At 31.6% G+C, this 18,676-nt stretch overlaps 1 protein-coding gene across 2 annotated transcripts in view; it reads left to right on the forward strand.

Moving 5' to 3' along the window:
- LOC143223196 (uncharacterized) overlaps positions 1-9,385 on the forward strand; it is a 67,518-nt gene extending 58,133 nt beyond the window's left edge. For both annotated transcript variants that reach the window (XM_076450793.1, XM_076450794.1), the window contains exons 7-10: positions 302-483; positions 4,436-4,523; positions 6,155-6,295; positions 7,024-9,385. In XM_076450793.1, coding sequence (XP_076306908.1) covers positions 302-483; positions 4,436-4,523; positions 6,155-6,295; positions 7,024-7,139 — 527 coding nt within the window. In that variant the 3' untranslated portion in view covers positions 7,140-9,385. The remainder of the gene's footprint in view (positions 1-301; positions 484-4,435; positions 4,524-6,154; positions 6,296-7,023) is intronic.
- The last annotated feature ends 9,291 nt before the right edge of the window (positions 9,386-18,676 follow it).

The raw sequence follows: 18,676 nt of genomic DNA on the forward strand, positions 1-18,676 counted from the left end.
GATTCCCGAGATTAGGGCAAATGCGACGAAGGAGTTGGAGGACATTACAAAAGAAGCGTACCAGGACTGTTTCAACAAGTGGAAACACCGTTGGGATAAGTGTGTGCGTTGGGGAGGAGAGTACTTTGAAGGGATCTCAGACCTGTAACTTCTAAATAAAGTACATTTTGTTTTATGACGTCAGTCCACGTATTTTTTGAACAGCCCTCGTACATACATATTGTTTCGTGCAATTATGACCACCTCAGTCAATGCAACGATTAATGTTTGTTTTATTTTATTTTTTAAATATATTTTGTAGTTTCTAAGAAACAGAGCGTCCCCAATTTAACAACTATGTTCGACCGTCCTCGACTCCCTGTTCCTGAGGAGGACCCATATAGCGTGCCTCATCCAAGAACGTCCTCACGTTCTTCGAGTATTCCACGAGATAAACCTCCCAAGCTGCCACCACGTGACTCATCACATGTCTCTGTACCCAAGGTGAGAATATACAAAAGCTTTTGCTTATTTGACTGTCTAAAAAAAAAGATACATGTAATGAGAAAACTGAATTTTTTTAAAAAAAAATCTATAGTCTCGTGTGATTTTTATCATAAATATTTATCTTATTGATTTTCAACGCTTCACTTCCCTTCAGCATTCAAAATCTTACATTTACAGATATATTTAGGTAAACATACATGAAACATGGCTCTAATGTTTTCAAGTTTTATTCTGGATTGAGTGCCTAGTTAAGAACGATATTAATGTATATATATTGTCAACATTTTTAATACAATTGTCAAACGCCTTTTTTCATCTGTGTAGAGCAATACTTATTTTAGTGCTGTGTAGGTATTCTTAGTTTCATACAATTTCATTTGATAGAAACGAAAAAAAAATTCTGAGCGATAATTATAAGCAAATAACCATTAAAAAGTTTAAAACTAAATATAGACAACAGACAATTTAATATCAAACACTTGAAACACGGCTTTTTGTGGAACTACAGTTTGAATGTACATTTTCACAAGTATCGGAGTCTATAAGGTATCATTTGCTGTCAAAACTATCTATAAAACTGAAGTCATAAAGTTTTCCAAATCCAAGATGATTGATAAAAAGATAATCATACGTGTAAGCTATTGACTTCAGAGCAGTTTAACAGCGTTCTGTCGTATTACTTCAACGTCAGTACGAACCTTACAATAAAAGACAGGATGATCACTCAGGACTTTGATATAGAAGTTTCATAAAATCCTTAGATGTCAAATACTTCTCGAAAAAAGTAGCGAAATGAAAGAGCAGCCATCATAATAAGAATTCCTATTTCATTATCTTGCATTAGTTATTGCGAATTCTATGGTTTCTTAATGCAATATTCTGTTTCTTGATAATTCGTTGTGAATGTAGTTAGTACAGTATAGACTGATAGCTAGATTTACCAAATTATATGAACGAAGAAAGGGGACACTGAGGGTCATTTGCTGTCAGGAGCTTGAAATGAAAAGCGAGTGTTTGGAAACCTAATTAATTGCCGTTTCTAACAAATTAGGCATGAAAAAAGAATTTTGGTAATATCGTTAAATTATTTTTCAGAATATTGTTTACATTTTTGGTTTCATTTGTAACTAAACTTTTACATTTTAAAATTATTTCTGTTTTGTTTGAAAAGACAAACAAACAGCAAAAACATTCAACAATTTTTTTTTGCGAAACCTGTTTCACAACAGGCACATACAAACATATGCCTTACGTTCCGACCTCTGATCTTTAATCTGGCAAACCTGGGAGTTGGCTGATTGACCCAACACGTTACCTGAATATTTAAACGTTTAGTTATTCAAGTCATGCGTCAACGGCTAAAACAAAAATGGAAAAAATATATGGTAAATAAGGTGGAAGAAACTTTAGAAAAGGTCTGTATCGATTTAATATTGAACGGTCCCCACGGTCCTCCGAAAAACTAGAAACACGTGCAGTTGGTTACCCTAAAAACTTTCAAGTATTTACCAGACAATCAAGTAATTTATGTATCTTCTGAAGAAAGCTGATCTTGACATAGAATGTTATGAAATGGTCTTCTACTGATTTAGTCAGAAACGTATTCCAATATCTCCTCCAAACTTCGACTCTAGAGAGGCCACCTTTGCAATCTAAATTATAGCACTTAGCTCTCATCAGTTGAACACTCTTATTTAGGCGCAAGAACAGGTATCTATTTTAGAAAGCTAATAATTGTTCTGTAAGTAAGACTGGCTATGTAAAAATACTGACACGATAATTATCTATTTTTTAAATATTTTTTAATTTGTAAGTGCAAACGACAAAGGAAAGTTGAAGGAATACTTTACGGCCAACCTAAAATGTATTTTCAGTGAAGGAAAAGTTAAAGGGAAAAATGTTGCCAACAAACTAATTATCATTGTTGTTTGTAGACTTTACAACTTATTAGAGCTAATTAACAGTTTATAAAATTACTCAGTAGTACTAATGTAAGGTTGTAGTTACAGTTCACTATCTTATGCACCAGAATTTATACGTTGAAAACAGCAGTTATTGATGAGCCAAATATTTATAAAAAACATTAATAGAGTTTGATTAGTAGATCATATTTATCCGATATACATATTCACAAGTTCAATGAATTTAAAGAAAAAATTCATTTGTTACATAGAGATAGTAAGGTTATGTTTGTTGCTTGATACGCGTATAAGTTGCTTCAACCCTGTAGTTAAATGGTTTTGGTCCCATGTAATAATCTAGATAAATCACAGAATTATTTTCGTTGCTTCCTCAGTTGAACAGTATTATTTCCAGGTATCGCACCCATTTGTAACTTAACAAAATATATTTCCCAAAAACATTTTTTGTGCAATTTAAATCTTGGACCTGGCATGAGCAGATGGTTAGGGCGCTTGGCTTATAATCTGAGTGTCGCGGATTCGAATCCCCGTCACACGAAACATGCTCGTCTTTTCAGCCGTGGAGCCATTATAATGTTAATATCAATCCCACTATTCGTTGGTATAAGAGTAGTCCAAGAGTTGGCGGTGGGTGGTGATGAATAGCTACCTTCCCTCTAGTCTTACACTACTAAATTAGGGACAACTAAAGCAGATAACCCTCGTGTAGCTTTGCGCGAAATTCAAAAACAAACAATTTAGATCTATTTAAGTAAGAATATCAAATAAAACATTGATTGATATAAAAGTGTATTGTACTATTATGTTGATGTAACAGAGAATTACAATTTTAGGTTATCAAAAAAAGAGAAAGTAAATATTGATATAATGCAACAGTACAGAAACGATAAACTTTAGGATTTTTTAAATCTTCTGTTTATTTTTAGTTTATGGTGAGCTCTCTGTTCCTAATGCTTAATTTACCGTGTTATGACTCTGAAAAACTCTAGTTCATAATATTTTTGCAATTTTGTTATGCTCTCTATATGATTTAATTTATTAAATGAGATAAGCTAGTATTGTATTATCGAATATCCCCTGCTGAGAAAGCGGTAAGTCTTCCGATTTACAATAAAATCAAATGTTCGATTCCTCTCGGTGGATACAACAGATAGCTTGATGTAGCTTTGCTATAAGGAAAACGCACACAAGCATACACACGTATTACCTGATAAAAATCCCGGACGACAGTGGCATAATGATTAATTCAGGGGATTGAATTTCCAAGCTTCGCACCCCTCTTACTGCAAAAAAAAAAAAAAAAATCCAACAAAAACTACTTTCTCGCAAATTTATTTCTTCAAAATGTGGAATTGCTAATGCAAATAGTCTTCAAATTGTTTCTGCGATATTAAACAAAAAATCGAACAGATCTTTTAATCCACCTTCAAATTATAAATGTTTGATTTCCCCGCTTTTTTTGTTTGTTTTTGATTATGGTAAAGCTAAGACTCTTTGCTGCTGTCCCTAATTTTGAATTCTCAACCAGACGAAAACCGGCTAGGAGTAGACGTGTTATAATGCTTCCACGGCTGAAGGAGCAGGCAGTTTGTGAGGGTGATATATTAGTTCTTCTATACCTGTTCGGAGATTGAGTAATAACCATCAAGCTTTGCCAGGTTTTATTTTCTTTAACATAATTGTTTCGATAACGTTTGTCGTTATGCTATAAGTACTAATTCACTGTGGAGAATACTCTAAGAGTTAATTTAACAACCAGCAAGTAATGTTATGATAATTACTTATTTCTAGTAAACGCTCCTATTTACTTACTTGTTAATTACGTTTAGGTGAATAAAATAAATTAACAGATATGTAAGTAAATAACCATTTAGTCCGCTGAATAATAAAAAAAATGACTAATTAGGACAAGATGTCACGTGTTATCCAAATACCTTAACTATTTTAGATTATTAGTGGTGAGTAAAGCAATATACATTTAAATCATGTAATAACTTGTGTATTTTCTATCACTTTTGTTTTTGCAGCCAGATTACGATGATGAGAAACAATCTGAAGCTGTCAAACTTCCACCAGTACAGTCATTCAGTCGTAACAAAAAGTCAGAATATCCCGGTGAATATTCACTTTCCTTGAAGATAATACCTGTATTGTGTGTTATAGTTCTTAAACCTTACAATGTATACTGGAAGATAATATTTAATCATAATATCTTATCCAGACACCATAACGTTAAATGTTGCAACCGGAAGGAAAAGACAAATGTTCACATGATTCTGTTGACAATGACAAAACCAAGTCGCGCCAAGATGTTTTTCTGTTGTTATTTACTTTTAAAAATCAGACACATGATTTATTCGTGACTATCGCAAGATAAGTTAACTACGACTATATAATAAGATAACATCAACTCACAAAAACTTTCTTTGATAATGTACTATGTAAAAACAAAAGTTTTTTTATATCAACACAAAAATTGTCATTTCATAACACAAACTGTGTTTTCCTAAACACACTCCTACAAACTACAACACTCTCGTTGCAGTGATATGAACACGGGTTAGGTTTGTTTTCTTGAACTTACACGACGTACGGTTTTGAATGCAAAACTGTGTTTGTTTAAACACGTGTATATGTTGCAAAATCACATTTTTTTATAGCGTGTACATATCTTGTATAAAAAAAATTGTGTATTTTCTAATACGTTTGTGATATGTTTCGTTAGTTCATACTTGTTATGTTGTTTTCAACCTAAACTTATTTCGTAGACATTCAAAAGGCATATAAGTATTCCACAGAATATGAGTTTTGTTGATTTTAAAACAATTTTTGTATAGCGTAAATAAAAGAAACTTCCCTGTTTCGGCATGCTTGCACTATTTACAGTTTTTGCACTGAATTGTTGCTCTAGTGATCTGTATTACCCACTCTTGCACAGTTTTTCCGTATCATCACTTTACAATACTTCTTTGTCTCACCCTCTCTCTGCATTATCATTCAGGCCATTTTTTCGTTACTATTATTTCGTGTAACTAATTTCGAAATATTTCTTTGCGTAATTCATTGTTTCGTTATTTCTTCATGTTATATTCTTTCATTGTTTCGTGTTCTGAACCGTTTTATCATGCAACCAACTCATTCACGATTTCTTCATGTCTTAAATTTCTAATCTTTTGCTGTTTCTTTGCGCCAACCATTCCTTCACAATTGTTTGTCACTTATCAGTTGTACATTTTATCGCGTCATCAGTCATGCATTTTTTGCCTTACAATTTCTTCATTTCAGGTTATTCATAGTTATGATAATATAAAATAAAATTTCAGTTTAATAAAACATATCATGTACAAAATATATACTTGTGAAAACCAAACACATAGAGTATAGATCTGTTAAAAACATTTCAAGAACAAAAACTGATGAAGTTACCGTGAAACACTCTTTAGAGCTTTGTATAAACAACTATAAAAACTAAAAATGAAGAATGCTATTAGTCAAAATGGAGTTATCATAGTGCTATCACGTAATTTTACTTGTGTAGATTTAGGCATAGCTTACCGTCTAAATTATTTTTTTTATAATTTGTCCTAACACTTCAATACATTTATTCACATTTATAATACACTATACATGTTTTCTATAGTTTATTTACCTTAATATTTTTCCTACTGAAACCTAAAATTTGCACGAATTGTACCATGATATTACCAGTCAATAAAAGTGACATTCATATCAAGGTGTATTTATAGACGATCCTTACTACTGTGGACTCCGAGCCCGCGTGCCCAATTTTGCCAAACATGATGAGGACCATATGAAGAAGACTCATAGCGCTGGCTACATTGGTCTTCTGCGATCCCAAGAACGGACATCTTTTTCCTCTACTCTTGGTAAGCAATTATGAAACATAAGAAGAGAAAAGCTTATTAATGAGAAGTAAATATCATGGTACATTAGCTTAAAATATCTCTACATTTGTGGACGTTAGCGTTTCGCTCAGACGATCAATTGTTCTACATGCTTTAGATATTATGTAAAGTTATTATACATTTGGCAGAGGAAATCTGTGAAATATCGTAGAAATTCTTGGCAGAGGAAATCTGTGAAACATCGTAGAAATTCTTGGCAGAGGAAATCTGTGAAACATCGTAGAAATTCAGAGTAATGATGAGCATATGTTTATGAATTATAAAATACGTATAATGAGCATTTATTGAATTTATTTATTTATGTGTAAGCGTTTACACATGTCATTAAGCATTTATCTATTCACTTTACAGCGCATAATGTAATAGTTGTAAAGTAGAATTCCATTGTGACAAAAGTTCCGGAATAAATTAATATTTTTATTTCTGTTTTAATGGGCATAAAAATATTATCATTTATGGAGAGGAATAAAATATATAATACACACACACACTTATATATCCTTCTAATGAACGTGGATCTATTATATTTATATTTGTGCCGATTCAACTTAGCAGGTTTTAAAATCCTTTCGTTGATAATATCCATATGTTTTGTTACTTATATGCCATAAAGAGAATTTTTATTATGCTGTAAGTAACGTAACCATCAGAGCTTCAAAATACAATAACTATATAATTTCGTGTTTAAGGTCCTGAGGAACTAATTTCTAACGAGGAGGAATACAAACGCATTTACAGCAGACTTCGAGCGCCACCTCACCATCATTATCCTCCGAAAGAAATGCACGTCGGACAATGGGAATAAGTTATTCTTGTAGAAAAAAAATATGTTATTGATAAATAATTAGGAAACAATGAACTTCTCAGATACTTTATCGTTAATTTCCAGTTATTTTTTCTGTTCTATCGTGCCTTTGTGATAGGTAGAATTATTGGATATTATGAGATCTGTATTGCCTTCTCTACTGGATAATAGAATGTGAAATGGTATTTTTAATAGTGGAATTATTATAATTTAATAATCTTATCTGTTCTTAATTCAACTCTCGTATACGTAGCTTTCAGATTATCTTTTAAATGAACATAGGAGACCGTACTATCTTGAAATTTCCTGGTACTCTTTTAAGAATAGGCTTTAGAATTAATTTTAAATGGATATTCTTCTTTTGATATGGTATTTTTATGAACTAAATCACAAAATGCTCTAAATATGACAAGTTTTTAATTAATGACTTGTAATTATTATTTCTCAAAAGTTGAGTTATAACGGTTGTTTGACTCTTTGTTTCCGTTTTATTGCATTAATAGAAAGCCCCCCAGTAGCTCAGCGGTATGTCTGCGGACTTACAACGCTAAAAACCGGGTTTTGATACCCGTGGTGGGCAGAGCACAGATACCCCATTGTGTAGCTTTGTGCTTAATTCAAAATAACAGCAGCATTAATAGAAATGAAAGTTAGAAATGACTTGAAAATGCTTCATTTAATTACCTTTCTACTGTAAAACTAAATAAATTCAGTTATATAGTGCCTTATAGCTCCACCAGCAAAGCTTAATTATAGTGATTTTACTAAAACTGTTAAGCATTGCTAGGTTTCTCAGGCTTATAAATACTCAATGACTTAAAAGATGGAACTACTTAAGCTTTCTTTCTGTAAAAACCTGAAATAACTTTAAAATATTTTAAATATGTGAATTTCTTTACACAATTATTAATCTAATAACTTAAAAAATATTTGCATTAACTAAAATGTTTTTGCCTTTAAAGCAAAAATAAGACACTAAATTTTCTAGATACTAATCACCTCCTTCTGAAATATTATAAAAATTATAGATAAATAATTAATTTTACCACAGTACGTGAAGTAATCTTCTTGGTATAATCCACATACTGGTTAATAAAGTTTAAGACGGATAACATGTATATAACTTTTCACAAAAACTCTTGCCTTGATTTAGCGTTGACTGAATTATAAGCATTATTGGAAAATACCCATAGAACAGTGATTATAATGTTGATGTTTTTTATTCAGTGCTATCGATAATGTTTTATTATTGTATTAGTCACAAAATGAATGCCATCGATCATGTAGGAAACATTAAGTTTTGAAAGACAACATCAAACCGTTGAAAAAAATGTACATATATGATTATATATATGTATATATCAGACACTTGTAAATACGCCTTATAATAGATATCTGAAATTGCTGAGAAACATTAGGTGGTACATATTGTAATAACTTGCATATTGAAGACACAAATCTGATATATGCTCACTACGTATTTGGTTCTTATAACAATATGTAGATCTTGGTAAAATTCAACAAAAAGTGTTATCTATATGTTCTGACATTTCATGAAGGTAAATGAACAACAGTATTAAATTCATGATGCTTTCAGAGATGACCCTTAACTACTAGTTTTTCAGATAGAAACAAAAAACAGCGCTATCTCGACACTATTAGATTAATTGAGTGATATTATGAATTTTTTACATATTTATTACTTCTCCTCCTACGGCTTGTTGATAAGCTTGAGAACTTATAACACTAGATATATGGGATCTATATCGATAATAACCCATTGTATAGCTTTGCATTTAAACACAAAACAATTTTATTTCCCTGTGTTTGTATCTTTCTATATTCTCTTTGCTTAAGCTTTTCATTTAAAATTTTAGGACCAGGTTCATTCATATTGTTATGTTGTTTGTCTTTCACTGTATAAGGTATTTACAGAATGCAGTTCCCAAAAGTATTTCCAAACCAAAAAAACACTGGTATAGCCAGGTGTTACGAATGGTAATTATACTAGATAAATCATAATATGACATATGGTGCAGCTAATTTCTCTAAACAAAAATAATTCATAATTTATGTGATGCGTAAAATTTTATATAAATACGTAGATAAGAAATAGTGCTAAGGTGATTTTGTTTAAATGTGTGTATATATATAAATATATATATATGTGTGTGTGTGCGTTTGTTCATTTATGTTTTTGATTTGATGGATTTTTTATTTTTCTAAATAAATTTTTTGAAACATTTTTCTTATTGCACGTTACATTTCTGAATTTATATACTTGTATCGCAAACAAGTACACGAATATTACAACATTCGATTCACTGTAAATCCTGAATAACTTGTTCTAGTTATTTAAACAGTTCGATTTTTTTGTTACTACTCTGTAACTCTTTATGTTGGAAAATGTCACGGTTAAAAGAACACAATTTTTTGTAGTTTGTTTTTATTTCCCAAAATTTAATGTAATAACATAGGTGTGTGTGTGTTTTCTTATAGCAAAGCCACATAGGGCTATCTGCTGAGCCAACCGAGGTATATCGAACCCATGATTTTAATGTTGTAAATCCGTAGGTTTACCGTTGTACTAGCGAGGGGCAATAAGTCTGGTAAATTGCAACTTGCATGTAGCTTAAGCAAAAGCAAAACCTGCGTTAAATATCCTTATATTGAAATATAAATTTATTATGATAGTTTTAGTATTATATCCCCATATTTGCAGTAGAATTATGCTCGAATTTTAAAAATATTCCGTTAAATTAAACGTAAGTGCTAAATACTGTAAGTTACTTGAATCTCGTGTTTTCACATTTTATATACTTCCATTGAAAAAATCGATCATTAATATTTATATGTATATATATCATTGTTATTGTTGTTTCTCGAGAACGTCGATGTTGTTCAGATAGCGAGCATATCCATGAAACCTTATTAAGCCTATTTACATCCTAAACAGAATCAATCGTTAATAAATTTAGTCCTCCACAACCGGTTTCTAAAACACTTAAATGCAGTTAACTGTATATATGGTTTAAAGTCGGTGAGGTTTTGATGTGATAAATATATTGGATATTTCATGCTGGAGGAAATTGTATAGCACAAAATTCTATTATTTTGTTTTTAATTTAGTTGTCATGTCTTTACAACATGTCGGATACATTTGCTTTTCAGTAATGAGACAAAACTTATTAACAAAACTCATATTTTTGACGTAACAACCTACAAGCATTAAACGCGGAATTACGGTTTGATGTTTGAGTTAATAAATTCTAGAGTTTATTAATTCGTTTATCTTACACTTGTGGAAAACGTGCATCAGGTTTTAAGTAATGATATAATTAGGAAGTTTCCATACACACGTATATAAAATTAAATCTTATCTATTATTGTATCTCTTGTTAATTAATTAATTTTTTGAGTGAATTCTCGCTCTCTCTAAAAATGTCTGTGGTAAGCTTGATAACTTATAACTGTGAAATTTGGGGTTCGATCTCTGTCAGAGAACAGCGAACATAGCCCATTATCCAGTTTCCGCTTAATAAAGAAGAAAAAATCAAATCTTTATTAGATTTATTAAATTGTTAACCTTTTTTCTATTCTTGGTTAGACATTTAAGTTTAATGACATTACTGAATTTTAGACATTATTTCTGTATAGTATAAATATGGTCAATATTTTCTTTTATTAACCGATATTTGGGTCATATACTTTTACATGCCATCACTTGTCAGAAAAATAAACTTCCAAATACAGATTTATAACTACTTTTAAAACACAACTTCGCATGGGCATAAGATAGATTTTCTTCTTTGTTTGAGTATAAAAAAAGAAAACAAAAATAGAATACACTCTGTCAGAATATATTATATATAGATAGATCTTTTATACAATTCTGCCTTTAAAAGTTTTGCTACTACAGAAATTGAGTAGACATTTTAATTCTGCAACCAACCATCATTTTACCCCATCTACTTTTAAAACTCATTTTTATAAACTATAATATTACTTGTTGCTCATGACTGTTTCTAACAAGCTATGGTATACAAAGAACAAAAAGAAACTCATCAACATTGCAATTAATTATAATTACTATTCTCATCCTTACATATCTTACATAGAAAATGAATATCAGTTGTTTGATCAGTTCCATACACTGAGTGTCCAAACATTCAAAATCATAATATTCTCTATAGTGGACAATGTGACCAACACCAGTAGTTAATAAACAAATACGTAATTTAAGGGTTAAATATTGCAGTGCTCAAGTTTAAAAAATGACAGCCCAGATTTTTTTTTATGAAACATTTAAACATGTCCGCCAACACTTAGCCGTCTTTGTTTGGTTTAGTATTGAATATCATTGGATTTCTTAGAAATTTTTAGTTTGTCTGGGATGTAGGAATACGATAAAACTTTTTTTAAATACGGATATTTTCACGAAAAAAAACACCAACCAACCTACCCCACAATTGTTCTTCAGTTGATCATGTTCCCCGCTGGTATAGTAGTAAGTCTATGGATTCACAACGCTAAAAATGAGGGATTCGATTCCCCTCGGTGGACTGAGCAGATAGCCTGACGTGGCTTTGCTGTAAGAAAACACACACAGTTGATAATTTGTTATTTTCGTTTAAATGAAATGTTTTTGTCAAAAATACTTCGGAGAAAAATAATGACTCAGATTGCTTGTTAATAATATTAGTCTTCTCTTTCTTTTCTTTATGGAACCAAAACGAAACGTCATTTGGTTATTAAGCACCATACTTGCTACTTATTAGAGAAGAAACATTGGGCAGTGACTGTGAACTTTAGCTTGCTATTTATGTTTCAGGAATATTTCCTGGTGCTATTTGCATGTAATAATCAAAGCCGTTAGCTTTTTTTAGATTCATCGAAACATTTTGGGTTTAAGTGCCAGATTCTTTGTTTGCGATAACTTCCTTGTAATCGGAGTCCGTGAAACAGTTGTTTACAAGGTGAAGCAAAAGAACTAAAAGTTATACATGTATTAAGTTAGGATAGCTTTTGGTTTAATGTTTTGAAGACTCGCTATATTGACAAAATTTTCATTGAAAATATGCAATTAAGAAGAAACATTATGATATATAACGACTGAGGTTTAAAAGTAAACTCTACTTTAAAATCTAATATCAACATCCATATCATGGTGACTGGAAAATGGGTTTATATTTTGGACAAGGTTATTTAATTCTGCTGTGGTTGCCTTACATAAACAAAGTAGACTTAAACATGGTTACTGCAAATGACTACTTTTCAATCATTTCAGATGATGTAACATTATTCTCAGACTGGTCTAAAAAAGTCTCAGTTTAGTGCTTCGTACAGGTACATTTACTCATTCTGTTGACGTACTCTGTCGAACGCTTTGCGGACGAATATTTGGTAAAACTACAAATTAATCACTAGTTTCCCTTCACTTACACAGATATTTTCAAGATAAGGACAGTCAGTATAATAATAGGTTATTACATAAGTTCCATGTTCTACATATTGAGCTTACAAACAAACGGTTTCCCGCTAGTACAACGGTAAGTTTACGGATTTACAACACTAAAATCAGGGGTTGGGTTCCCCTCGGTGGGCTCAGCAGATAGCCCGATGTGGTTTTACTATAAGAAAACACACATACACACACAAAATAACGTTTCCAAATAATAATTGTGAGATACAGTAGTTAAAAACGTAGTGTCCCTACCTATTTTAAAATATATAACTTATCTTTTTGTTTCAATGCTTAATGTGGTAGGCCCGGCATGGCTAGGTGAATAAGGCACTCGACTCGTAATCCAAGGGTCGAGAGTTCGAATCCCCGTCACACCAAACATGCTTGTCCTTTCAGCCATGGGAGCGTTATAATGTGACAGTCAATCCCACTATTCGCTGGTAAAGAGTTGCTCAAGAGTTGGGAATGGGATGACTAGCTGCCTTCCCTCTAGTCTTACACTGTTAACTTAGTGACGGCTAGCGCAAATAGCCCTCGTGTAGCTTTGCGCAAAATTCAGAAAAAACCCATAATGTGGCAAAGATACACAAAACAGTTAAAGGTTAACTGGAACTTACGATAAGACAAAAAATCTGTTATAGTGTTAACTACACCTTCAGTTAATTGCTATGTCAATCATTTACATGATTTAAAATGCTATTTGGTTTACTCTTTTAAATGAACGCTTGGTGAAGACGAATTTACATTTCATGACCGTTTACTTTAATATGAAGTATGGTCATTTCGAACATCAAGAACATTCTTGCATTGATGTTGCAAGCCTAAAATCAAAGTGTTGATATTGATACCTGAGGTACCATCGACTATTTCTCCAAAAGAAGCGTTTTCGTGACATTTTAATTCCTGGACTATCTGAATGGTTTGCGACGCGTCTGTTTATAGGAATCCATAAATGTCGATGGAATTTAAGTCCAGTGAGAATGAAGGCAATCCTGTTTAGTTAATCTTCTTTTCTTTAAAGACGTACTTTGTCTACTAAAGCAACGTATGTGTGTAAAGGTGGGGCAAGAGTTATCATCCATTAAGCTGAAGTGACTTTGCGCCAAAATAAACAAATTCACGTTGTGAAGTTTCTTTCTAGCTTTTGTATACACGTTGTCTATTTGCAGCTGCAAATTTCTGATTTAGTTTCGCTCGAAAATTGTGGCCAACCAGAAATGATAGGCAAAGACTGTCAGCTTGTGTTGTGGATTATAGTTTGCCTTGTTCAGGTGTCTGAGAAATTGCACCATTGGTTTAAAAGTAGTTTGCACTATGCAACAATTTGATATGACTAGCCTGTTTTCATTATTCCAATAATTTTTCACGTCAGTAAATCACACGAAAAATTTCTTTGAGGTGTAGTTATAAACAATTGAACAACGTAGAGCATTTTAAACTGTAATTTAATTCAAAGTGAAAACATAAACACATTTACTCGAGACCTGTGTACATATAAGCTGAATAACAAATCATTAAAATATTTATACATGTATTTCAAGTCACGTGTTTAATCAACAGATGCCTAATTTGCATGATAATAAAGTTAGGTGTGTGGTTGACATTATTTCGTAACAGTGATTTGGCTCTGTTATAACTGTAATTTTATAAATTTAAGATATGTTTTAAGTGTTTTATGGAGTTCATAGAAAATTCATCATATATCTCCAGATGCATTACACAAGATAATTGCACAAGACACGACTGGCTGCGAACAACAATACTTTCCATTCATCATCAAAGGTTATCATTTAGACTGGTTTTAATAAAATAAAATACTACTAGAATAGTGATGTACCACATTATTGCTTTCTAATTAAAATTGGTTAAGATGGATATTGTCTCGTTCCTTAACTTGCTTCTAATCAATCAAAATCCACCAACAGCTAAATCTAGTGTACACATTGGTATTTCGTGATAACTGCAATGCATTATAGTTATTAAAATAAAATCTGAAAGTTTAACTTGAGAACTGAATAGTTCTTTTTACTGATTCAGTTTAGAATAAATTTTTGATGGAATGATTTGTTTTAACGTTTGTAAATGATTTATAAATTTGTTTTTGTGTGTGTCGCGTACGATTGGTAAAGGCAACAGAAACCACTTACACATCTCTGTTATGATGCTCATAAATATACTATTCACAAAGACCCACAGTCCCGAAACTATATGATTTGTATAATTCAGAAACGTAGAATTAATATCAAAATATCCTGTACTAATTTTAAAAGAGGAAAAATTACAAACAATTTTCTGTGGCGTCACGAGCACCATTCTAACAATAAAACGTTACAACGCCAAGTATTTCTACGTTTCCCAGAAAACAGTGGTATTCATTTTTGTTTTCGATTACTTAATCGTAGGCGTTACTAAACATTATTTGCCTTCAATTGCAATTAACGTGTTATTACAAATCCTAAATTACAACATAATTTTCCTGAATGTATCGTTGGAAAATCCATTATATTAACCAGAGAGAGAAAAAGACATTCCGCTAAAATGGAACACGAGTATGTCAAAAACGACATTAATAAAGTAAAGAAATGACATTTCATTGTTTAATTGGGTGTGACACAAGCTATCTTTCTGGTAGATGAATTTGTATTAATCAAACACAGGATCACCGCTCGAATGAACCAACATAACTACATTTTGTTTGAAATAACCTGTATGCGTGATAGTACTTCTAATCACTAATAACTAAATATGAAGCCACAGTTGAAGTAAAGCATCCTATTGGTTCCAAGGTCTTTGATGAGTATGATGTCACTTGAAAAGCACACTAACCATTTTTCGCCATCTGGCGGAATGAAATTATATTTAACACGATCACCTTGAATCACCTGTTTAATAAAAATAAATAAAGAAGAATGTATATCTAACATAACACAATTTCACCTTTTATCTTTGTCATTTCAATATTATCTTGTATGAGTCGATAACAAACCTGCTAAGCTATAGATCCTTTCTGAAAATTAATAAAAATATTTTAATTTTTTACTGGATAAGCAACTAAAAGAAAAAACGGTGAATTTTAGAATGCTAGTTTTGATTAATCAATGCAAAAAAATGTAGAATGCGCACCAAGCATTAGGAAATCAACAATTTTAGTAGCTAAATGGATACAGATATTTAGGATAAGATTAAAGTGTTATTAAGATTCTATGTATGTAGCAGCTATCGTTAAGAATGTTTTTGTTTGTTTTTTTGAATTTCGCGCAAAGATACTGGAGAGCTATGTGCGCTAGCCATCCATAATTTAGTAGTGTAAGACTAGAGGGAAGGCAGCTAGTCATCACCACCCACCGTCAACTCTTGGGATACCCTTTTACCAACGAATAATGGGATTGACCATCATTTTATAACGCCCCTACGATTTAAAAGACGAGCATATTTGATGCAACGGGGTTTCGAAACACTCGGAATACGAACGCCTTAACCCACCTGGCCATGTCGAGCTTATCGTTAAGAAATAAGATCAACAACGATTCGACTTAACTATTTACAGTAACAGTTTAGGGATTATTAAGCCTAAATTTCTTGACGTCTATTTTATAGTGATACGCTATTCTGTCCATTAGCATGTTGTAAAAGTAACTTAGAAATGAAAAATTAGCGACAACAGGCATTAATCTTTAATTAATCACTATCAGTTCAAAGTAGTCCATAAGTAACAAGTGTGAAAAAAAGGAATAAACTGAAATAATCGCATTAAATTTTTTCGCATTAGAAACATATCATTGAACTAAATGCCTTTAAGTTAGAGAACCTATTCCTACTGGAAAATAGTACTGATTCATTTAAACTAGTTAAGTCAAATGGGTTGAACGCGTAGGCCTAACGGTACTTAAATATAATATATTATTCACACAAAGGGTTTGTTTGGCCTATATAACAACAATGTCGTGTTAGCTAATCCTGTCTTTGCTCTCACAAACATCTAAATCAAGGAAAATTATATATTTTTTATGTATATTTGTTGTCTAAAACTATCTTTGAAAAATCACTTTCAGAAATTTATCATAAAATAGGTTTCTGACCAATATATTAATGAAAATCATATTTCGTTGTTAATTATAGCTTAGAAATGTTATGGTTTATATATATATTTCTTACTTATTTTAGTAATTTAGGTTTAACCACAATATCTTGAAAGAAATCAGTGAGCGCTATCTAGCGAATAAAAAAGGTCTTCTGGGATGATGTGAAAAAGATTTTTTTAATTATATTACAAATAATTTTTTTACCAGGAATTGCGGATTTTATAACAATTATTTAATTTTTGCGAGCTCATATAAAGTGTAAAAACTTCTTTATTTTATAAATTATTTTACTAGGCTTGCTTACTCCAGAATCCGCCTCATGTGCCTCAGCGATAAGCTTCAATACTTATAATGCTAAAATATTTTAGGTAAAACTCCTTACCGTATACACAGGATATGCTTGAAATTATTTTTTAAGTCTGCTTTGAAGGATTTTCTCCGATTTTATTTATTTTCTACATATTTATATTATCCACCTTTTCACTGTTAGGAATCGTTCTCATTTACGTTGGTGTTTTTGTGACATAAAAGGACGTTATGAAGTTAATACAGGGTGTTCGGAAATTCACTGTGCACTTATATATTACAGAAAATATATTATATATTACAGAAAAAACTCACAGTGACTTTCCGAACACCCTGTATAAGCACTAGAGCAGTCTTTAAGACAAACCGTAATATTTATGTACTAAGCATTTTGTATACTTGTAGAAGAGATCATGGAAAATGTATTCCACTGTTTTTGGTACTAAGAATTATAGCGTGTGCAAATGAGGTTATTAAATAAGAACGGTGTACAGCTGATAACTGTTGACCTGTCTTTTGGAACACAACACTATATTAAGTTCGTAATAACACACCTTACTGGTACAGCTGTACTATCAAGATGTCAACAATACTGAGGTAGCATTCTGGACATACAGTGACGGAACTGACGACAAATGTGGACCACATTGAGACATTCACATTTTTACTTCAGAAAAAGTGATGAAATATCATGATAATAAGTGCAATCTTTTAGTTCACAACTAATTTATAACTAAATCTTTGGATGTTGAAATCCATTGGCTTGCTGATCTTTCGCAGCTTTCACAGTAAATTGTAAAGCGTTTAACGCGCTCTTCCAGCTAGAAACATATATATATAGGTTGCATATTTAAAGGTGCAATGAAACCCACAAAATAACTTTATTCAGTGTGAGGTACGGTGTTATAGTAGTTGTCTTCAAGTGTATAATACGGTGTAACTTTGCTGAAGACAGCGATATTGTTACAACCTACATGTGAACATTTGATATTTCGAGTTCTGTCAGGATACTTGAATTTAAGAAGCCAAAATATCCATCAACTAATTAGTTTTTTGTTTAATATGGAAATAGATGTACGTACATTATATATTTGACTAGTCAAAATATTATACACGTGTAAAAGCACGTATTTCATGTTTCTGTGGGCTGCCTGTAGTACATACTTCTTCAGCTTCTCTGTCTTCTCGCCATCTTCAGACAAAAAATAAAGTTGTAGTAAAATGTTTAAAGATCTAATGATTGATTTTTCTCCAAAATCGTCACAGAATACAAAACGTAATATCAAATATCTAAATCTATCGTTTTATTTTTGTTTGTCATAGACATACTGGAAATAAAGAAAAACAGTTCTTCTGTTATGATACGAAAACGGCTTAATAAAAAATCATTTTGGCAAAAGAGGACTAACTTGTTGTTATACATGTCAATATTGAGATGAATCCTTGAATTGTAGTTCATGTATGTATATAATACAACTGAAGGTTAAATGCGTAAAAAATAAAATGAGCAACAGAAATACCGACCTGTGATTTTTAAACATGTTTGTTGCGAAATATGTTTTAAACTCAATTTTCAAAGTAGATAATATTTTTATATAAACTACAGTTCAAGTGTTCTTAAAGACCAGCATCTGTAACTGACAACCATTTGGAATCAAAATGCTACAAGGAAAGGTACCCAGGGA

The sequence above is a fragment of the Tachypleus tridentatus genome, chromosome 8, assembly GCF_004210375.1.
Source record: "Tachypleus tridentatus isolate NWPU-2018 chromosome 8, ASM421037v1, whole genome shotgun sequence".
Classification (NCBI taxonomy): Eukaryota; Metazoa; Arthropoda; class Merostomata; order Xiphosura; family Limulidae; genus Tachypleus; species Tachypleus tridentatus.